Consider the following 23,465-nt stretch of genomic DNA (forward strand, 5'->3'; position numbering starts at 1 on the left):
AATGGCCAAAACGCTCCAGAAAAAGAGGGTACATTAGCCCTAAGGGGCTCTATTTTGGTGGGACTGGGTCTAATTTACATTCTGGTCAGTTGATTCCAGTATTGTTTTAGAGCCCCGTATAGATCTGTATCTAGCCAGGCCAAGAGTTGCAAAGTCGAATGTAGGTTACACAAATGAGTGAAGTGGGTCAGAGTATGGTTTAGAATGTGGCAAAAATCGCCTCTCGGCCTCTTGTCTAAGATCAAGTGTAGAATGTGGCAAAAACACTGTGGCCTCACATAGAGGTATTCACATTCAAAGTTTTAAAAAATACTTCTCCCCTCTCTGGTACCACCATTCCCCTCTCCACTGCATTCTTGCCATCAGCATATGCATATGCTGTGACTTCCCTCATTAAAAAACAAAAGAAACTACTCTTGATCTTATTTCCTTGATCATGTTTGCTCCCCATTGACAGTAAATTCTAGAAATGAGTAGTCTTTACTTGCTGCTTCCAACTTCCAGTTCTTCTCTCATTTTCTCTTAACCCATTCCAGTCAAGCTTTTGGGCCTCCCACTTCCCCCAAACTGCTGTCGTTAGGGTCACCGGTGACCTATGCACCACTCTATCCCATGGTTAATTCTTTGTCCTCAATCTTACTTGACCTCTCAGCAGCACTCGACACTCTTCTTCTCTTGATTTTCTCTTTTCTTGGTCTCTTTTGCCGCTTTCTTCTCTTCCTTCCTACCTTCTCGGCCTGCCTCAAAGCTTTTGATCTCTTCTTTTCTCTGTCATTCACTTCTTTGATTATCTCATCCCTGTCTGTGTCTTAAAAACCATCTGTCTGCTGATGCATCCAAAAGCATACCCAGTTCCACAACATTCCAGCCTTGCGTACTCAAATGCAGTCTCGTTTTCTGCACTTGGATGAGTAGTGGACACCTCCAATTCACACGAAGAAATCTGAGCTCTTTCTCTTCCTTCCTTCCCAGACTGGCTCCACCCATCCTCTCCATTTTGTCAAGAGCAATTCCATTTTTCCAGTTGCTCAGGTCAATAATCTTGGAGTCGTCCTCGACTCTTCTCTTTCTCTCAGCCCTAGTCCAATCTGTCAGCAACATGTTGACTCTGCCTTAAAAAAGTATCCAAGAGTTTCTGTTTGGGATGATGAAAATGTTCTGGAGATGGATAAGGGGATGGTTGCATGATAATTCAAACGTACTTAATGCCACTGGACTGTACACTTACAAATAGTTAAAATAGTAAATTCTGTGTTATGTATATTTCACCATGGTTTAAATCTCAATCTCTCTCTCTCTCTCTCTCTTTCACACACACACACACACACACACACACACACATAGAATTTTACTGCTTCTCCCACCCTTCTGTTCCTACTATGGTCTAAGCCATCATTCATCTGGATGATACCAAGAGCCTCCTGACTTCTTCCTGCTTCTGACCTAAACTCCCTATGGTTTCTTCTCAGCATAGCGGCCAAAGTAATTAATTTAAAATCTAAGCCGGATAGTGTTGCTCCCTGTCTCCAAATCCCACAGTGACGCCTCATTTCACTGACAGTTACAGCCAAATTTCTCACACTAGCCTATAAAACCGTCTGTGATCTAGACTCTGGTTGCCTCTCATTTCTGTCCAATATGCCCTTGCTCACGTCACCCAGCCACACTGCCCTCCTCACTGCTTCTGAGGCACGCCAGGCCTGCTGTCCCCACATTCTTTGCTTTTGACCACTTTCCCTTCCAGGCGTCAACCTTCTTTTTTTAAGATATTTTTTAAATTGAAGTATAGGTGACATAAAATATTGTATTAGTTTCAGGTGTGCACCACACTGATTCAACAATAACATACATTATGTAATGTTCATCACAGTAAGTGTAGTCACCATCCGTCACTATACAGAGTCACTACAATATTATTGACTATATTCCCTATGCTGTACTTTTCATCCTTGTAACTTATAACAGAAGGTTTGTACCTCTTAACCCCTTTCACCTATTTTGCCTATGCCCCCATCTCCCTCTCTTTCTGGCAACTACTAGTTTGTTCTCTGTATTTATGAGTCTTGCTGTTTTTGTTTGTTCATTTGTTATGTTTTTTAGATTCTACATGTACGTGAAATCACATGGTATTTGTCTTTTCTGTTTTGTTTCACTTAGCATAATACTCTCTAGGTCCCCTCATGTTGTCATGTTGCCATGAACAGCAAGATTGCATTCTTTCTCATGGCTGAGTCATATCCCATTATATATATTTACCACATCTGCTCTATCCAGTTACCTATCAATGGACACTTGGGCTGCTTCCATATCTTGGCTGTTATAAATAATTTTGCAATAAACATAGGGATGCATATATCTTTTCAAATCAGTGGCTGTTTTCTTCAGGTAAATATCCAGAAGTGGAATTCCTGGATCATATAGTATCAGGAAAGGACCAAAAAAAAAAAAAGAAAGAAAAAAGGAAATCACTGGGACTACATCAAACTAAAGAACTTCTGCACACCAAAGGAAACCATCAACAAAATAAAAAGGCAGCCTACCAAATGGGAGAAGATATTTGTAAATGATTCATTGGATAAGGCGTTAATACCCAAAATATATAAAGAACTCATGTAACTCAAATCAAAAAAAACTCACATAATCCGATTTAAAAATTGGCAGAGGATCTGAATAGGTATTTTTCCAGAGACCCATGAAAAGATGCTCTCAACATCACTAACCCCAGGGAAGTGCAGATCAACACTACAATGAAATGTCATGTCACACCCATCAGAAGGGCTATTATCAGAAAGACAAGAAATAATAAGTGTTATAGAGGATGTGGAGAAAAGGGAACCCTGGGCACCATCGGTGGGAATGTGAATTGGTGCAGCTTTCATGGAAAACAGTATGGAGACTCCCCAAAAATTAAAAATAGAAATACCATCCAACTTTCTTAACTCTCTCCACTCCTATCTTCTCAATGAAGAGTAGGTACCTTGACTGATTATGGCTGCCACCTGCACTCCCTGACTTGGCTATTCCTTACTTGGCTCTACTTTTTCTTTTCTTTCTTTCTTTCTTCTTTCTCTTTCTTTCTTTCATGGCATTTCTTACCTTCCAACATACTATGCAATTTATTTATTTATTTATTTATTTATTTATTTATTTATTTATTTAAACTATCTGTCTCCTCTACTGGAATGTAAATGGGGATCTTTATCTATTTTGTTCAGTTATGTCTCAGGAGGCTAGAACAGTTGTTGACATATAATATATATCCAGCAAATATTTGTAGAGTAAATGGATACATTTAAAAATTCGTTTGAAGGAGCATAAAATTACACACCTTTTCAGAACCCCCGCCCATCTTGATTCAGTCCCAATGAGAAAATGAAAACTGTATTTGAGGACAGAATAAGCAGGTACAATAGGAAGCAGTGAACAGTTAAGAGGGGTGATGTAGGATTAGATCATGAAAGTCCTTGAAATAAGGGAGGATAAGACCCCAGGTGCCCTGAGTAGGAAGTCTTTTTAGATACTGAAGATGAGAACAATTTAGCCATGGGCCAGAGCAGAATAAACTCTGTACTCCATCTATAAACCTTTGTAAGATGGTCCAGCAAGGCGAGCGATGACCATCTATGGCCTCATGCTCTAATATAAACTAAAACCATTTAGTATTGTCAAGGCCAGGAAGGGTCTATAATGGTCACTTTACTCCTTGAATAGTCACTAGCATGCTATAGTATTCTCTTTATTTGTCCAAATGCTTGAAATATCTCAAAACTAAAGTTTATAGATTAAAAAAAATTATAGAAAATCAGATAGGTCTGTGGTTCAATAGTCAAGTGCCTATTTCAGGACTGAGAACTTTTTACATGTACATGATTTTTAATGATAGTTGAAAGTCTTATTTCTCTAATTCAGCCACTGACTCACCATTTGCACAACCCGAATTCTCATCCTCCCCACGAACTCCAATAAGGAATCTATCCTCCCCACTCCCCGTGCCCCCGTCTCTCTTCTCTGCACTGGGAGCTGCTCTCCTGCCACAGCCCCTCATCTCCCGAAGATCCCCTCTTAGATGTTGAGCCGGTCAGTGTCCACAGTGGTGCTAAAACCACCAGAGACGCTGATAAATGAGGGTGTCAGCAGCCTGTCAGCCCCACGTCACCTGGCCTCACTTATTCCCAGCCACAGCTTCTGAACCAGTGCCATTTCAAGGGACACTGATAAAGCAGCCAAGTCCACGGGGGCTGGTGGGGCTGTGGTAGGAGTGACGGGCTCTAGGACTGGTATTGGGCCTGTGTTTGACGGCTTCACATTGGTCATGCCAAGAACCCCCTCTGGAGCAACAACTCTTCTCCTACCCCATTCTGGGCTCTGTCCTCTTGGCGGTCATGGGGCTCCTTTGCTTGATGGTGGCCTTTCTCATCCTCTTTGCCATGTGACAGAGCCGTCTCCACCTCCCCATAGGTCTTTTTCCTGTGTCTCATCTGCCCTATATATCCCATTTCCTATACTTCTCCAGGCAAGCTGGGGAAAGTGGTTGGCTCAGGGTTTGACAGAGAGAAGACAAATAAATACTGTATTAATAGGGAAAGAGAGAAAGAAAGAAGAAAGAAAGAAAAAAAGAAAGAAAGAAAGAAAGAAAGAAAGAAAGAAAGAAAGAAAGAAAGAAAGAAAGAAAACTACACTATTGATTCTCCTTTCTAATCTTCCCAAGTCTGAGTATGATTCCGCCACAGAAATCTTGAATTATTCCTAGCCCCATCCCTTATATCCAATCTGCCACAAATCTCTTCAAATTGTTTGGTTGTTTACTTCTTCTCTCCCCCGCTACCAATCTGGTGCAAGCCCTCATCGACCCACACCTGCATTTCTGTGAGAACTCACTTAATCCTCATTTAACCCTGTGAAGTAGGTGCCACTTAACAGATGAAGAATCTGAACCACAGAGGGGATCCTCCCTGCCGAGAGCCAAAGCGCTTTCACGTTGACAGCCAGGATGGGACCCAGGCAGCCCGACTCCAGAGACTCTGCTCTCAACCTCTGGGCACCGTGTTAGCTCCATGACTGAATGAATGAAAGTCCCTGCCTCTGAGCCCTGCTCTTGAGTGTTCTCTCCTTCACTCCACCCTCTGAGTTCATTTCCCTAAAACTCTGTCTCAGCCAACTGCTCTCCATCCTCAGCTCCTAAAAAGACTCTCAACTACACATGGCATCAAGATTACACCTTCCTCTATGTCCCTTATGTCCATTGCCTGCCATGACCTGGCCAACTTCCCTCTGACTCTCCATGTTCACTGTTCCTCTTGCACCAGCTTCCTCCACTTGCTCTGTTCTCACAAACATCTTGAATAGTTGTGCCTCCAGCCTGAAAAGGACTTCCACTGCAATGCACTCCCATCTCACGGCCCTCTGGGCTCCCAGAGCACAAGCGATCGGTCCTGCCCTGTGGCTTGTAATTGGGCACCATGTTAGATGGCCATTTAAATGACCGTCTTTGTGTAGGCTCCATCTCTCATTGGGTTTCTCAACCACACCACAATTGACATTTTAGATTGGATGGTTCTTGGGGGGTTGGGGGATGCTGTTAGTTGTAGGATGTTTAGCAGCACCTCTATGCACTAGGTGTCAACAGCAACCCCTCTCACCCTTTTCACACCCACCCACCCCCCTTCTCAGTTGTGAAAACCCAAAAAACTCCTAGGCATTGTCAAATGTCCTCCTGGGGCGAGGGAGGTAGCAAATTCCTTTGATTCTGAGAACCACTGAGCTACGCTGTAAGCAATTTGATTTCAGTGCTTCCCCAGAGCATCCAGCATTGGTGCCTGGCCACACAGCAAGAACTCAAAGAACAGGCCTCACCAATACCTACACCACCACATGACACCTCTACTTTTCAGTAGCTCCTTCTACCACAGGACATCTCATGGCTCGATGCCGGCCACAGAACAGGCTAGGTTGACCACAACCTTTTGACTAAGTAGAACAGCAAAGTTGAAGAAAACAACTTCCGGAGCTCTGGCTAGTACTTGTAGGTCATAAGTCCGACGTGCTGCCCCAGAAACATTAAATTAAAGAAGTAACTTAACCAAAATCAAGCACCCATCCCTGAGATGAGAAATGAAAGAGCGAAAACCCCTCTGGTGTTCAACTGTTTTTTCCATATTAGGACAGCGCATGGGGTGGAGTGGATTTTAGGGTCAGACCACCCTGCAGTCAAATCATGGCTCCATTCTTTTTGTGGCCACAGTGTGATTCCTGGGCCATCACTCAGCAGCCTTATCTGAAAAATATAGGGATGAGACCTATCTCCTAGGAAAGGCAGTTCCCCAACACAGCCCTTACTGTAAGCAGGCGCCCTACTAAGATCTCACCATACTAACTCAGGCCCTGAGGTGAAGGCAGACGCTCAACCACTCAGCCACCCAGGTGCCCAGAAACTTATTCTTGGTAAGGTAAAAATGACATCATAAACAGATATAATAGTAAACAGGTTGTACTACCTTGTGCTTCTTTTAAAGGCATTTTCGTGTTTGTAAGCATAGCACCTGTGTTAGGGGGAACGGAGAGGTTCATTTGCAAGGGATTGGTCCACATGACTGTGGGGACTGGCAAGTGCAAAATGCAACGGGGTGGGCCAGCAGGCTGGAGACTCCACGAAGAACTGGGTTTGGGGCTAAAAAGGCACCGCTGTCAGAGTTCCTTCTGCTCAGGAGAGGTCAAGCTTTGTTCTTCAACTGATGAGATAAAGCCCACCCACACTGTGGAGAGGAATCTGTTTTACTCAAAGACCACTGGTTTAAGCCTCGACTTAACTCTTCATCCCCCAAACACCTTCACAGAAGCATCCAGAATAATGTTGACCCACCATCGGGGCCACATGACTCAGACAAGTTGACCCATAAAATTCTCTGTCTTGATACTTCCCATCTAAATACAGAGAACCTTCCCGGAGGAACTGCGGGTGTCAGTCCACGGGTAGGAAAGCTACCTGGGCACTAGGATAAGGCCTTCCCCTACTCCCTGGAAGGACTACATGCCCGCAGGGTGGATTATGAACCCCACAACATCCCCAGGGTTACTTGTGCTCTCTTCTGCAGTCTGGGATTTTCAAAAATACTTCATTTTCCAGATTCAGTGGCGAAGACAGTTCCCTTCAACTAAAGGTGCAGACCCTCTGCCGCCACTGATTTAAGTATGAGAAGGTTCTTCTTCTCCCCTCATAGACCAAGAGCCGCTGTGGCGGGAAGGCCAGCCCTGCCTGGGTTCCGCTCCAGCCTCCTGCCCAGCTCAGCTGCTGTCCAAGACAATTGTTGAGCAAATGAAAAAACAAATCGTGACCCCTGAGCGGCTCCCCGGTGGCCTCTCGTTTGGCACGACTTTCCAAGCCCCTAGGCATCTTTACTTATAGATTGAAATACCGATGCCCTCCAAAGCAGGCATCCACTGTAGGAGACTCGCGGGCGTCTTCAGTTTGCAACAGCACACAGGTCTTGAGGTCTGTGAACACGCAGGGCCCCCTCGGCCCCCCTGATGACAGAAACCCCAGCGAGCAGGCCGCCTGCAGGGAGAGAACCCCTCGGTGCCCTTGGAAGACGCCCAGGTTAGGCGGGAGCTCCTGATGTCCCAGGCCTCTGCGAGACTAAGATGCCCCAGGGACAGGCTGAGGCCGAGGATTACCTCGGGAGGCAGCGTTGCCGCCTCTCTCCATCTGCGCGGACCTTTCTCACCTGCTCCGTATTCCCCAGCAGGTAGCTCTAATTGCACATCGGTATGGCCAAGGCAGGAAAAGGGCACTGCATCCTGGCCTAATCCCTGTGACCTTTCTGGACGCTGGCTCTGTTTCTCGCGCCCCTGCAAGGTGCGGCTCCCCACCTCCCCTGGGGGCTGGGGGGAGGGGGGGTGGGAGGGTTAGGCTGTAGGAGAACAGGCTTCCAGCAGGGGGCAGTGGAAGGGAGCAGCTGAGAGCAGCTCCACCTGTCAGGACAGCTCTGCGGGAGGACGCCTGTCCCTGCCTGGCACCCACACCTGTCCTGCGCACCAGCACCTGTCCTGCTTACCAGTACCTGTCCTGCACACCAGCACCTGTCAGGCACCAGCACCTGTCCTGCGCACCAACACCTGTCGGGCACCAGCAACTGTTCTGCTCACCAGCACCTGTCCTGCGCACCAGCACCTGTCCTGCTCACCAGTACCTGTCCTGCACACCAGCACCTGTCAGGCACCAGCACCTGTCCTGTGCACCAGCACCTGTTGGGCACCAGCAACTGTTCTGCCCACCAGAATCTGTTCTGCTCACCAGCACCTATTGGGCACCAGCACCTGTCGGGCACCAACACCTGTTCTGCACACTAGTGCCTGTCGGGCACCAGCACCTGTCCTGCACACCAGCACTTGTCGGGCACCAGCACCTGTCGGGCACCAGCACCTGTCCTGTGCCCCAGCACCTCTTGGGCACCAGTACCTGTTGTGCACCAGCACCTGTCCTGTGCCCCAGCACCTGTCGGGCACCAGCACCTGTTGTGCACCAGCACCTGTCCTGTGCCCCAGCACCTGTCAGGCACCAGCACCTGTTGTGCACCAGCACCTGTCCTGTGCCCCAGCACCTGTCGGGCACCAGCACCTGTTGTGCACCAGCACCTGTCCTGTGCCCCAGCACCTCTTGGGCACCAGCACCTGTTGTGCACCAGCACCTGTCCTGTGCACCAGCACCTGTTGGGCACCAGCACCTGTTGTGCACCAGCACCTGTCCTGTGCACCAGCACCTGTCGGGCACCAGCACCTGTTGTGTACCAGCACCTGTCCTGTGCACCAGCACCTCTTGGGCACCAGCACCTGTTGTGCACCAGCACCTGTCCTGTGCACCAGCACCTGTCGGGCACCAGCACCTGTTGTGCACCAGCACCTGTCCTGTGCACCAGCACCTGTCAGGCACCAGCACCCATTGGAGGAAAGCTGTGGCCCCGCCGTCTGTGAAGCAGCGCCGGCGCCTTCCCTCCGTTTCTAAGGCTTGAGGTTTACACCAGCGTCACGGCGCCCTCCTCCCCCGGCCTCTCCGACGTCACTGTTGCGTTTTGAGCCAGAGCCTCAAGTGAAATTCAGTCCCCCCGAGTTTGGTCATAACCGGCAGGTGGCTGCCGACCTTTATTCGAGAACGTGACTAAGTGGCTGGGCTTCAAGAGCTGCCTGAATCAGGGACCAGGCTGGCGGCCCGACGCACACGGCCGGCCGTGGTGTTCAGGCAGGAATGCTGGCGCCCGCGGCCCTCCGCTGGGCCGGGAGAGGGAGCCTGTGGCTGTGGGCGTGCACGGGGCCTCCACCTGCCCTTCAGGACGTGCGCCGCCGTTGCCAGAAGGAGAAGGCCAAACTCGGGACGATCACAAATTCCCACCAGGAGATCTGTTTCTTAAGGACCTTTTAAAGTCAGACACATTGTGGGGCTTTTGGGGGACCCTGCAGTTGAGTGTCTACCTTGGGCCCAGGGTGTGACCCCGGGGTCCCAGGATCGAGTCCCACGTCGGGCTCCTGCATGGAGCCTGTGTCTCCCTCTGCCTGGGTCTCCACCTCTCTCTCTCTCTGTGTGTCTCTCATGAATAAATACATTTAAAAAATAATTTTATCAGACACATTTGAATTGACTGAAGTGACGTCATCTGGGAGGTGTGACACCAGCTAGCTTTTCCTTAGCGTGAAGTTCCACCTCTGATCAGTTACCAGAAAAGGTTTTCCAGATGCCAAACCAAGAACCCACACCAATGAGGGGGGGGGGGAGGGAAGGAAGGAAAGGACAGGGAAAGGACAGACAAACGGACGGGCAGGAGGGAGGGAGGGAAGAAGTAAGACACCGAGAATTTCATAGAGATGATTATTCGATTTAGAAATCGATCCTTTATCCTGGGTGTGCACTTAATATACCTGAGGTGTCAGATTATGCCTGTTTTGTGCATACACTTCCTCTTGATATATTTTTTAAGGTTTTATTTATTTATTCATGAGACACAGAGAGAGAGAGAGGCAGAGACACGGGCAGAGGGAGAAGCGGGCTCCACGCAGGGAGCCTGACGCAGGACTTGATCCTGGGACCCCGGGGTCACGACCTGGGCCCAAGGCAGGCACTAAACCGCGGAGCCCCCAGGTGCCCCTCTTCTTGATATTAAAAAGAGGCCCCTTCTAGGACAAATCCTCTAAGAACACTCCAGTGTGTTGCCTTTGGACATTAAATTGTCCCTGCTCCTAAGAAATGAGGGTCACCAGAGAGATCAGCGCTTTTGAATGTATTGACAAAACAAGTTAACAACCCTACGTGAACCCCCAAACCAGTGGTTTGACATCATCTCAGCCCGACCTTGAAGGAGGACAAGTAACCACTCGAGGGGGTTCATCGGTCACTAACAGTTAGTGGGTTCGGAGCTCATGGGACCCTAAACTGGTCAATCTGGTGGAAGACAGAAGGGGCCCTCGGCCCGGCGGGGGAGGAGGTGCTGGCGCGGGCGAGGCCTGAGGAGACCGTGGAGGCCTGAGACGCCGGGTGGGGGCTGTGAGGGAAGGCAGCGCCCCGAAGGCCGCCCGGCTGCCCCCCAGCCCGGCCTCCCTGCGTCCTCTGTGCAGGAACACCCAGCTCTCCCCGGAACGGGCTGACGTGAGGCCGGCCCTCGTGCACAGGGCCCCTCCCGGCCCCCACATCCCAGAGCACTTTCTGGAAGACTCACGTCTGTGACCTCCAAACTCATGGCGAGCTCACAAACCCCGAGCCAGCTTGTGGGGCGCCGTGTCGAGCCCCCAGGCCCCGGCAGGGTGGCCCGGCGCGGGGGGCAGGAAGGGGCAGCAGGGCGGTGGCCGCACGAGGACGACGCGGGGACCCGAGCGAGGCCGTGGGGGCGGCGACGCCCTTGGCACCTGGACCCGCTCTCCGCAGGTGCGGGGCAGGAGCGCGACGACTTACCAGCCCAGAGTGATGAAGGCGAAGCGGCTCTGTTCCCAGGGGACCGGCCGCCGCCTGAAGCGCTGTCGAAGCGGCCACGTTTGACTGTGGCCCGTGGCCCTCGTCCCTCTGCCTCGGCACCCCACCCTGGCGGCGGGGACAGACCACTGGTACCCCCGGTCCCCGGGGCCGCAGTGAAGGCGGGAGGTTCCTGAAGGCCGCGGCGCGGCCCATCCACGTCCTCGCTCGCGGGCAGCGCGGCCAGGCCTGGGGGCCGAGGGCCTGGCGGAGTCTCGCAGGCCGCGGGGCCCCAAGGACGGAGCTGCCAGCCGAGCCGCGGCCCTGCTCCCCTGCGCTCTCCTCTTGAGAAGGGGGCTCAGCTCAGAGACTCGGGGACACGGACTGCCCAAGGCAGCAGCGCTGGGGCCTTCTCGGGGGAGGCCAGGCAGCTGCCCCCCGTCTTCATGCTAGTAAGAAGGTAAGGACAGAAGACGGCGGCTTGTAGGGTTGGTGTGGAAATCGCATACAAGGAGGAAGGAGAGAGGGCTTTACAAATAGGGGCCCTACATGGGGCACCCGGGGCGCTCAGCGGTGGAGCATCTGCCTTGGGCCCAGGGCGTGACCCCGGAGTCCCGGGATCGAGTCCCACACGTCGGGCTCCCTGCATGGGGCCTGCTCCTCCCTCTGCCTGTGTCTCTGCCTCTCTCATGAATAAATAAGTACAATCTTAAAAAAAAAAAAAAAGGGTCCCTAGAAAGGCAATCAGGGGTGCTTACCTCACCCCCAGATCGAACCATGGAGGGGAGTCTGGAAACCGGCGTTTTATTGGGATGCGTGCACCCTCCAGGCACGCTCAGACTTAAGAATCACTGATACACATCATTATCTTTTTTTTTTTCCCCTTCTACTTCATAAACAGAGAAGAAAAGATAGGCAAGGAAATTAGGTGAAGGGGAAGGAAGCCGTGAGTCTTCGAAGCCCCAGTTCTTCTCCCTGGGCTTGGTCTTCCAGATAACTGTGCTGGGCGGGATCTGTCCTCAGGGCCGCCGTCGGGGGGTAGAAACCTTGACCGTACCCCACTATGCTTCACCAACTGAACTTCTCCAGCGCAGGCCCCCGAGGGCTCGCTCGGGCTCTCCCACCACTCAGGAGGGCAGCATCTCACCTCGCCCACCGTCTCCTCCCGCCTACTGCAGCCTGTCAGGCCGGGCTCCTGGGGCCGCTCTTTTTTTGATTTTTTTTATTTTTATTTTTTTTAGGGCCGCTCTTAAAACAGCAAACACGTTCGCCAAATGACCCTGGCCTGGCAAACACACACAGACCTTTGCTGATTAGCAGTAATACACCTGGAAGCATCTCTTGGCTTTCCCTTATCAACGGGAAACACTTCGTGTCTGACCCAGAAGCAAGTAGGGCCACGTCTCTGTGTGGTTCACGGCAGGAATGCAAAAACGATTCTCACATCGAACAACTTACCAGAAGCTGGAAGGAATGGTGAACATTCATCAAACCATGCCCTTCCAGGCCAGCCAGAATGATCCTCAAAACTGTCTCACCAATAGGCAGGCTCCTATTTAATTCCCTGGGCCAAGCAATCCTGTCCCAACCCTCACCATCATTTATTTTACGTATAACCAAATCTTTCCTGTTAAAATTAACAGCCTTTTCTCTAGTTCTGACCTCAGGAGAAATGAAGAACAGATGCTCACATAGCTTTTAATAAAAAGGTTATGAAGTCACTGCTCACCTTTGTTCTACCATTGGAGGCGGTAGGGACACAAACTGTCGCTCCTTAGCTCTGTTTGCTTGGCTGTGGTTCACCGTATTTCTTTTTCTTTCTTTTTTATTTTATAAGATTTTATTTATTTATTCATGAGAGACAGAGAGAGAGAAAGGCAGAGACACAGGCAGAGGGAGAAGCACGCTCTATGCGGGAAGCCCGATGCAGGACTCGATCCTGGGACCCTGGGATCACGCCCTGGGCTGAAGGCAGATGCTCAACTGCTGGACCACCCAGACGTCCCAGGTCACCGCATTTCTGATAACAGGCAGCCCCATTTTGTCTTTGAGTGGATCAAAACTGTAAGTTATACTCAGGTCAGCACAGCTGCAAGAGTCTGCTTTATTTTTTTTACAAATTCTACCAACAAGTGTTGGGTCCCCTGAGGTGATGTGGCTTAAACAGATGACATTTAAAAAACTGCCATCAGTTTCTCCTATTGCCTCTTTAAAGATCAGAAATGTAAAAACTTTGCGAGCTGGTCCCTGATTGCTTTTATCTGGTATGGCCGAGCTTCGTTAAAACTGGGTGCTATAGTCCTTCAGAGCTAAAAGCAAAGACAGTATTTTCCTTCCTTATTTTGTTAAAGGATTTTTTTTTTTGCACCTTAAGGCCCTCATACAGAGCTAAATTAATAAGCATTTTCAAAATTGCACATGGAACTGAACAGTCTTCCAAAGCAACTCCAAAATTACACTCAGGAAGGATGCGTCATTTTTTAGCTCCTGTTTATGGTACCTTGTTGGGAGGTGGGCAGAAAGAGGGCACCACTTTACAGATAAGGACTCGATAGGAGAAGTTGCCAAAGGTTGACCCAGCAAGGCGGCTGCAAATCCAGAAACTAAAACTTGGTCTCCCAGCCCTCAGCATCTGAGTTCTTTATGCACAATATCCCTCTAAAACCCAGCACTTTTCAAACTGCAGTTCCACGGAGAGATTTAAGAACACGGTTTTGTCTCCCTTTGCATTCTCAACGCTGAACACTATAACTGCCTCGCTGTGATGGTCATCTCGAACACAAAACCCCGTCACTGCATCTGGGAAAATTATCCGCAAGGCTCCACAAGCCTCAGCTCAAGAGTAAGTAACACCCCCAGAACCGGCCCTGAAGGTGCAGGACAAAGTCATCTTACTTACAGGTGGAAAGAATCATGGCTGGGCTTCTGCAGGGAGCAGACCAAACAGCCTTCAGTTCTCGAGCGGCGCTCCAGTCACAAAAACACATCTTTTAACTGAAATCATAGCTCGCCCGAGATGTTTCTCACAAGCAAAGTTAACCCCACCTATTTTCCTGTTCTGAAAACCTCAGAGAAGTGTGTGAATGACAACCCGATGGCCTATATAAGAAAAGCTCAATAATCTACATCCAGATCTCTGAGGGTAGTTGCGATGGGTTCCTCATTCCCAACTGTGTGGGTGACTCCAGCAAACAACATTTTCAAGAAATCACAAAAATATTCATGAAAGGGACCTTAAAAAATAAAAAATAAAAAAATAAATCAAATCCAACTGCCCTCTCTGGACCGAGAAGGAAATGGATACGCCAAGAGGATGAGGGACACAGTGGCAGAAACAGGACGAGATTCTAGGTATTGAAATCTAAAATCTAGAATGTTCTGTCCTCCCACTCAGTACTGACAGTTCAAGGACCGTATTATGAAACTTCTTTGTGTGCGTGTGCGTGTGTGAGGATGGAAAGCCAATGCAACAATACACCTAAAAGGGGAGTGAGCCACGGCTGGGAAATGCAAAAACAACATCGATAAAAATTGCACTTATGGGTTGCACTTCATCCCCTTGGAAAACACAACCAAAAATTGAAACTAAAGGGAACAATTCTAATGAGCGCGTAGCATCTTCGTATTGCTGCCCTTCCTATTTCCTGCTTTATAGATTAAGATCTCTTTAAGCATTCGGGGTGGATTCTTCTATTTTGACTTCGCTGTTTGCCTTTGTTGTGCCTTTATACAAAAACGGTTTTTAAGTCTTGGTGAAAAATGGAGAGAGTTTTGAGGACCACGTGTCCCAAATGTTGCCAGGTATTGTCCATCTCATGTCCACATCAGTAGTGTACGTAACAATTAGTACAAGGACTATCCTTTGGCCCCGCTTTCTCCAGTACCATCCGGCACTCTGAATGCAGCTCCTCCAGCTGAAAAGGGAAGTATGGGACTGGACAGGGATGTGTGGGAGGAGGCAGGATGAAGGAGAAGAGGAGGAGAAAGACATCATAGACGGTACTGAGACTCCAGGCTAACGAGACTGACCAACTCCAACGAGTCAGTTAAAAGGTGCGTATGTTTTTGCGATGGGGGTACAGCTACACAGGAAGGTGAGGAGGAAGGTGGCAAACAGACTGTAAAAAGCCCTAAGATAATTTTTTTTTTCCATTATAGGGAGGTTAAGGAAGGGTAGACGATAGTTCTCGGTGGATGGGCAGGCCAGGAGGGGAAGAGATGGGTCTCCAGGGTCGCAGGGAGACGCTGCTCAGAGCAGCCAGCAACAGCTCTACGTTCACACAACAGCTGTGCTACAGGGGACACCACGGCAGTCTCCAGAACAGTTCAAACTCCAGAAGAAAGGCCCTGCATGTTGTGTGCACCTCGGCTTCCTACCCCCCAAATACCAAGAAAAATGTGTGGGGCCGTGCACGGCCTTGGCTACTGACGGCAGAGGCTGTTTCTTTCTCCTGGGCTCAGGGGGAGAAATGAAGGTTCCAGCTCAGCTGGTGTCTTCGTCAGTGACCGTAAGGGTAAGAAACCCACTCAAACTTGACCACAGGGTCTACCATGAGTCTCTAATAGGCCATCTCACGGATCCAGGAACCTAAGTCCATCCAGATCTCCCTAAAGCCGTCCAGGAGACAGCTCAATAAGCCATGCTCTCCATTTTCCTCTCTGCCACAATGGGAGCTTGCTCCTGGGTCTTGCTGGCAGTGGAGGCGGCTTTGTTGGGAACATCACCTCATCATGCTGCCCCAGAGCCCAGCACCTCCACTGATGGCATCTATGTCCTGGGGCAGATTCTTAAGATGTAGAAAGTCACTACTGGTTGGGATGCTTGGGGGGTCAACGGTTGAGTGTCTACCTTTGGCTCAGGTCATGATCCCGGGGTCCTGGGATCAAGTCCCGCATCGGGCTCCCCACAGGGAGCCTGCTTCTCCCTCTGCCTGTGTCTCTGCTTCTCTCTGTGTCTCTCATGAGTAAATAAATAAAATATTTAAATTAAAAAAAAAAAAGTAAGTCACTGATTGCCCTTCATTCAATTTTTTACCTAACTCCAATTAGTTATGTATACTAGGGGCAGGGTCACTCAGCCCAAACATGGGGCTGGTTGGGGACACCCCCAAACGTGTCTGCCTAAGTGGGGAGGAGGCACTAGTGTAGAAGGGTCCAGACTTCTTTCTCTTCAGTAAGGCATATTCGATCCCTGGGGGAAGAGAAATTGACAGCTGCAAGGCACAGCCCCTAATCCTAAAAAGGTAAACTCTTATGTTACAGAATTAGAATTTTTAATTAAAAGACAACTCATGTTTCTTATAAATATATATCTTTATATATTATATATATTTACAATATATACAGCATACAAATATTTTTTAACGTAATACTCATGGCAGTCTTGAAAACAGATGTTTTCAAAACAAAGGATGAGTTCTTATCCAAGGTGGGTTCCTGATTCACCCAGAACCCACATTCTAGACAATGCCTCAGGCCCAGATTTCTGTAGAAGTCGAAGGAAAGAGAAAGGCTGGTGGAATAAGATTCTAATTCCCTTTTCCTTCCCAAATAGCCTGACCTTCCAGTGTACCGGTGTACCAGCTAACGTGGCCCTCCATACACCCCTAAAATGGGCAAAGCGTGGGGCCCGGGCATAGTACCTAGCACACGGTGGGCACTCAAGTACTTGTGGGATGGATAAAAGCGAGTGTTCTTAATCACCCTCCCTAGGCAGCATTTCCATAGTTGGAAGGATTCAGTCCCAGAGCTCCCATTTGGGCTAGAAGCAAATGCTTTAGGTGTTTCCACTTTGTAAGTAAAACCATCTACATGTCCAAGTACTAAATAAATTAAAAGTTAGCCACAAAGGGCCATCTCTTCCTCATGCTTCGGAAGCTGGACGCCACGGATCACAACACCACTCATCGTCCAAAAGTTTCTTCGCACTCGACTAGTTCATCTATCGTGCGCAGCAAATCTTCAAAGGAAGGCCTTCCCTCTGGTTTCTACAATTAAAAATCAAAGAGAAGCTGTGGGTTCCAGAATTCATCCCCCAAATAATTTCTCACTGCTCAAACTCACGTCACATAGCACACATTGCTTCGGGTCTAGAGCACTCAGGTGTCTCCAAATGGGTCTACTCTACCCCGCACATACTGTGGCGAGTGGCGAGACGAACCTTTCTATACGCTGCTTGTGGGTCTCCGTTCAAGGTCTGACAGAGCTCCTTACTGCCTGCAACACCAAGACCTGCTGACCTGCAGCGCCCCCTATAACTTGTCCCTCCTGCACTCTCTTGCTGCCCAATTTCATTTCCCACGAGAACCCTCATGTGGGCTCTCTGCTCACTCAGACCAATCTGTACACACCCTGCACTCACTACCACCATCTGACCTTTGCTCCCACCGTCCTCTCCCACCCCCAGCAACACTTCCTGCTCAGGTCTCTCCATCCCAATCAGTGTTCTTTGGAGACATTATAGCAAGAGTTCAAGAGCACGGGCTCTGCTTCTCTATAGCAAAGTGGCCTTGGGCAAGGGTCAGCTTCAGAAGCCCTGGTCTTCTCATCCACAAAGTGGTCACAGTAAAAATCTCTGCACCTCAAAAGGTTCTTCTGAGAACGAAATCTAAAGCACGTAGTACAGTGCCTAGCACACAATACATGTGAGCTGATATTATATAATCTTTCCAAAATCATTTTGGTGTCTCATCTATGAGGAGACGTTTCAAAACACCAGGAAGGAAAACTTCCAAAGGCTGTGAGGAAAGAGACCTGGGGGAAGTCGACGTTTGGTGAAAGAAACCCTCTCTGGTTGAAGAGTTTTATACTTCAAAAATCCAAGCAGTCCGGTGAAAGAAGAGCTACTTCTCCAGACTTATTCCCTGAGTCCCTAACTCGGGCAACTGTGACAGGATTTCCACTTGGGCGTGGGGAATTGTTGACTGAATGTCCACAGTTGACTGAATTTATGATCTTAATTATTATCGTTTTCCACTTCTTCACCACCTTCTTCTCGTTATTCAGAACTGACTTGAGAGGATTGGCTTTCGACCTAGAGTTTGAAACCATATACACCACGTACTAACTCACCAGGCTGCAAAGACTATACACTCTTAATCCACCAAGCCCAGATCCCTAAATGTTTTAGAGATTCAGAAAGAAAGCACAAAAATTTTTCTACCTCCTGCCAACATCTCAGCATCACCTCGTATACATATTTGGACGCCAACTTCGGCCTGTAGAGTCGGTGGCCCCGGGTAACCATGGTTACCACTTCATAGTTGGTGTTTTTCTCAAAGGGCATCTTGCCTTCAGTGAATATTTCCCACATTAAAACACCTAGGAAAGGATAAGGATTACAAAGGATGCATCCACTGTCTCATCCGAGGAGAGCTGAGGAAAAATGAACCGTGTTCTTACCAAATGACCAGACGTCCGATTTGCTACTAAAGCGGCTGTAATTAAACACCTCGGGTGGACACCACTTCACTGGAAATTTTGCACCAGAAGAACTTGTGTATTGATCATCCAGGACATACCTAAAGTAAGACAAACCATAGGCTTACGCCTCTGAGTTACGAATTACATGTTGTACACGTTCTTTACATTTTTTTGTTCCTCTTAGAATCAAAAACACAGTTGACTGAAGTCCAAGAAGCATCCGGTTGAAGCTAAATGTTTGCCTCAGTGGCCACGCCTGGTGATTTCCATCTTCCTCTCAACCTCACTTATGTGCTTGAGATGGATGCCCTGTAACATCAGAATCTACACTTTCATTTTTCTGTGCGTTTTTCTTTTTTATAAGGCGATAGGGGCAGAACACATTTAAAGAGTTAGCAAAGTTTTTTGTTGTTTTTTTTGGGGGGGGAGGGGTTAAGCAATTTTGTTCTTTAAACAGAATTTAACCCAAAGGCCCCACATGTAAAACATCTAAAGCGGAGCTGCTCTAAAGGAAGTGGTGCAGGGCGTTTGGAGACACACGTGCTTTGGGCCCCCACGATTCCACAGAGTACAATTTACACCTACTGCAAATGAAAAAAGCAAATTGCAAAATGACATATGTCAATGGTGGCGTATATATTTATATACCATGACATCCCTCCCACACACGCACGCACACTCACACACTCACACTCTCACATACACTTTCAAAACAATACTCTGTGATCTTTGCTATGCAAGCACACTTACATCTTTCTGGAAGGACACACGCCACCTGCAAACTTCAGCTACCTCTGGGCAAGACCCGTGAGCAGGTGGGAGATACGGAGAACTCAGCCCTTCCTGTGATGTGCTCAGTATGTATTCACAAGAGGAATGCATTTACGTAGGATTGGAATGTGTAAAGCTAATTTCTAAAACCTCCGTGAGAAAACATTCAAATAATGGCACAAACTTCCTTTGCTGCATGGTAACCACGCTGCCACGAGTTGGCTTAACTTGCCTGTCTGTCGGGGTGGGGGGCGGTTCTGAATTTAATGTCTAACGAGTGTTTTAGAGGGTCTGGTGCAAAAGCACACATTTTCTGAAAGCCAAACACATAAAAAAAAAAAAAATCAAACGTGAAACTAGAGGACTGTCAGGAGCTAAACGTGGCCTGTGTGTCCTGGGGCCGACGTGCCTGGCCCTGGACCAGCAGCCCTGGCCCTCTCTCGGCTCCTTGAGTAGGCCACGCGGGCCCCAGATTTTAAGCTTTTATACTCGCTGTTTCCTCCACCTGGAAGAGTTTATCCTCAGATCTCCACCTAACTGGCTACTTCTGTCTTTTAGGTCTCTCTTCAAGCATCCCAGTCTCGAAGGGCCTCCCAGAGCTCCAGATCTGAAGCAGCTGCCACTACCCCGCCCTGCACCATCGCTCAGCACTGCACCCCCCCAGCCCCATGTGCCCCCTACCTTAGGGGTGAGAGCATTTTTTCTGTAAAGGACCAGATGATGAATATTTCCTATTTCTCGGGCCATACAGTCTCTGTCACCGCTATCCAACTCTGCCTTTGTCGTGTGAAAGCAGCCACAGACAATACCCAACGAGCGGGGCTGGGTCCCAATAACATCTTTTTTTATGGACACTGACACCTGAATGTCATGATTTTCAATGTGTCCAAAAATTCTTTTCATTGTTGCTGACCATTTAAAAATTGGCAAACCACTGTTCGCTCACAAGCTGACAACAACAAAAAAAAAGGTGTTGGGTCACAACCTGGGCCAGAGGCCTTGGTACACTGACCCCTGCACCGGCACATCACTGTGTTTTTCCTCTCTTGGCCATCTCTCAGATCTTCTGTCTCTCTTTCTCCTCCTGAATATGAGCTGCATAGGGGCAGGGGCTCATATGCCTTATTCTCTGCTATGGGTCAGCCTAACACCTGGGTACATGGTAGGCACCTGATGTTCTTACAGAGGGATGTAGGGATGAGTGAATAGAGAGGAGGGAAAGGACAAACAATACTTTCTAAAGGTCTCTTCTAACACTCTTTTAAAAAATGACAAAAATTAAGAGAATGAAAACACAACAGACTTGGGGATTCTAAGGACGTTTACCTCTTAACACATTTCTGTGAAAAAAGACTAGGAACCCAACTCAGGTCAGGGAGAAATGAAAGTAGTATATTTACCAGGCTCTGCTACCACCTAGTGGAGAAAATTACTAACATCGCAATGTATATACGCCTTTTTTTTTTAAACAAATTTATGTATCTCGCAGCAGCTAACAAGATTTCCTTGCTACTTCATCAGTGCAGATTACCCCCCGGGTTTATTAATTCTACAAGCTAATGTGACTATTACCGGACGCCACATAATAAAGCATAAAGCAGTTATTATTTCTCAACAATTTGTTTACCTGAGAAGCAGCCCATGGTAACAGTCAAAACGGATACATTCAGCAAAGAAATTTTTCAAAATACAGATAATCTAATTTATTTTATTGCCCTACATCAAAAACACACGAAGAAGCAGAAAAGTCAATTAGTTTTCCCATGAAAATGACGGATCCTACAAATATTTTGCTAACAGAACAAAAGATGTGGTTTAAAAACAGCTCTTCGGCAGCCCTCAGAGAAAGAAGCTGACACAGTCAAACTCCCAAAAAAAAAAAAAAAAAAAAAGGTCAGGCTTTCTGTGCCTTCAAAGGTACGTATTAATTTAATCCAAAATTGACAGAAAATATTCACATAGACTCAGCCTTACCTGGCCATTCCAAAATCTGACACTTTCACAACTCCTGCCTCATTTACTAGACAATTTCTGGCAGCCTGGAAAGTAACATTTCAATGGTGTATTAGTTACAAAGCTTTACAGGGTAGAAAAATATAAATTCCATTTATATTAAATTTAGTACATCCCAGCCAACATGGACAGAAGGTGGAAATGTCTCTTGATAAATTGGATTTATCGCTATGGAAATGTCTTCAACATATATTTGAAACAATGGGTAGAAAAATCAGAAAGACATAAGTGCGATAAGACTTGATTACATGACTTTACCAACTATCACACCTAAACGAAGACTAACCTGCTTTCCCCCCTCCCATTTCTCTTTTTACTAAATTGTTAGGTTTTCTTATTGATGATGACATCTCTTGAAGTCCTTGATCCAGGTTCTCACTAGGTGAGTTTAATAACACACAACAAAGTGATAGGTAACTGATCTTTTACCCAATAGGTTTTGCTCAGTGATTGATCATCCTGATTTCAGTCAAAAAAACAAAAACAAAACAAAACAAAACAAAACAAAAAAACGCCAGCCACATGTAACATAGTTGCCTTGTCATTAAATAATCCAGTATATTGTGATATGACATACGAAATTAGTCAAATGTAATTCTTGATTATTTAATGTATATTTTCTTACCCATTCTTTAAGGGTACAAGACTCAAGAAAACAGTTTGGTAAAAAGACATATTTCTCAGAAGGAAAATAATATCTTTAATGCCATAACCTGTGGACTAAGACGCATTTTTATTCCTGACACTTCTAGCATTTTACTCTCTGTAGGTGGCAGTTCCACTTATATGAGATTATTCCTGCTGAATGTATTTTAAGAGTCTCTTCTCAAGTTCCCCAGATTTGCCCCCCGATCTTCCTATGGAGATACCTTATAATTACTTCACTTCATGGTCAACAGCATTCTTTGCCCAAAAGGAGCATCACAATCCTCCCCTCAAGGGTGATACAAACTTACTATTGTGATGTCAGTATAACGAGCGCAAAATTATCAGAACTGCTTCCACCAAGATATGATCTGTGTGGACAGATGCAGTCTGCCATATGCAGGTAGGCACTGGACTTTCAGTAGTTTTGAAAGTATAAAATAAAAGAGGAAGGTGCTCAGTTCACAACTTCATTATTTTTTTTTAAAGATTTTATTTATGTGACAGAGAGAGGAGAGAAAGAACAAGCAGGGGGAGTGGCAGAGGGAGAGGGAGAAGCAGGCTCCCCACTGAGCAGGACCCTGGGATCATGACCTGAGCGGAAGGCTAACACTTAACCGACTGAACTACCCAGGCGCCCCAGTTCACAACTTTCAATATGACAAAGAGACATTCTTTATCATCACTGAGCATAACAACAATAATGAATGTTATATATATCGCATCTGTTTTACAGACTCTTTGCCCCAATCACATAGTTCGATCTTTAAAACAGTCTTGTACGGGAAAAGCCCAGGGCCAGATAGCTTCACTGTTGAATTCTATGAAACATTTGGAGAAGAATTAATGCAAACCTTCTCAAGCTCTTCCAAAAAATTGAAGAGGAGAGATTATTGTCAATCTCATTTTGTGAGGTAAGCATTACCCTGACACTAGAACTAGATGAGGATACTACCAGAGAAGAAAAGTACAGGTCAATATCCCTGATGAACACAGATAAAAAGAAATCCTCAACAAAATATTTGCAAACGCAATTCAACAGCACATTAAAGGGACCATACATACCTCATGATCAAGTGGGACTCATCCCCAGGACACAAGGATGGTTCAACATATGCAGATCAATAAATGTGATATACATACCACATTAACAAAATGAAAGATAAAAATCATATGATCATCTCAATAGAAGCAGAAGAAGCATTTGAGAAAATTCGACATCCATTTATAGAAACTCTCAACAAGTCAGTATAGAAGGAATATACCTCGACAAACCAAATAAAGGTTATGTATGACAAACCCACACCTAATGTCATACTTAGAAGCTAAAACCCTTCCTCTAAGATCGAGAACAAAACAATGATGCCCACTTAACCACATCTATTCCACATCACTGAAAGACCTAGCCAGAGCTACTAAGCAAGAAATAGGAACGGCATCCAAATTGGAAAGCAAAATTCAAGTTTCTGTTTGCAGTTGACATGATCTTAGGTATTGAAAACTCTAAATACTCCACCAACAACAACAAAAAAAATAGAATAGATGATCTCAGTAAAGTTGCATGATACAAAATGAACACACAAAAATCAGTTGCATTTCTATACACTAACAATGAAATAGCTGAAAGAAATTAAGAAAACAAGTATACTTATGATAGCATCAAAAACAATAACATACTTAGGAA

The 23,465-nt window shown here is 47.1% G+C and overlaps 3 protein-coding genes across 7 annotated transcripts in view; 1 reads left to right on the plus strand and 2 right to left on the minus strand.

Annotated features, from left to right (window-relative positions):
- Positions 1 to 13,934, minus strand: part of TXK (TXK tyrosine kinase) — a 64,132-nt gene extending 50,198 nt beyond the window's left edge. Inside the window, exon 1 of the mRNA XM_077847943.1 lies at positions 13,830 to 13,934. Coding sequence (XP_077704069.1) covers positions 13,830 to 13,917 — 88 coding nt within the window. The 5' untranslated portion in view covers positions 13,918 to 13,934. The remainder of the gene's footprint in view (positions 1 to 13,829) is intronic.
- Positions 6,587 to 9,566, plus strand: LOC144283801 (uncharacterized). The gene is made up of 3 exons (XM_077848372.1): positions 6,587 to 6,659; positions 7,666 to 7,852; positions 8,074 to 9,566. Exons 1-3 carry the CDS (start codon positions 6,587 to 6,589, stop codon positions 8,996 to 8,998), a joined length of 1,185 nt encoding a protein of 394 aa, XP_077704498.1. The 3' UTR covers positions 8,999 to 9,566.
- A 2,290-nt stretch (positions 13,935 to 16,224) lies between the features above and the next one.
- Positions 16,225 to 23,465, minus strand: part of TEC (tec protein tyrosine kinase) — a 132,847-nt gene continuing 125,606 nt past the window's right edge. For all 5 annotated transcript variants that reach the window (XM_077847938.1, XM_077847939.1, XM_077847940.1 and 2 more), the window contains 4 exons: positions 21,098 to 21,162; positions 18,332 to 18,450; positions 18,093 to 18,250; positions 16,225 to 16,917 (listed from right to left, as the gene is read on the minus strand). In XM_077847938.1, the coding sequence (XP_077704064.1) occupies positions 16,834 to 16,917; positions 18,093 to 18,250; positions 18,332 to 18,450; positions 21,098 to 21,162 (426 nt within the window). In that variant the 3' untranslated portion in view covers positions 16,225 to 16,833. The remainder of the gene's footprint in view (positions 16,918 to 18,092; positions 18,251 to 18,331; positions 18,451 to 21,097; positions 21,163 to 23,465) is intronic.

Source organism: Canis aureus, chromosome 14 (genome assembly GCF_053574225.1).
Source record: "Canis aureus isolate CA01 chromosome 14, VMU_Caureus_v.1.0, whole genome shotgun sequence".
NCBI classification, from domain to species: domain Eukaryota; kingdom Metazoa; phylum Chordata; class Mammalia; order Carnivora; family Canidae; genus Canis; species Canis aureus.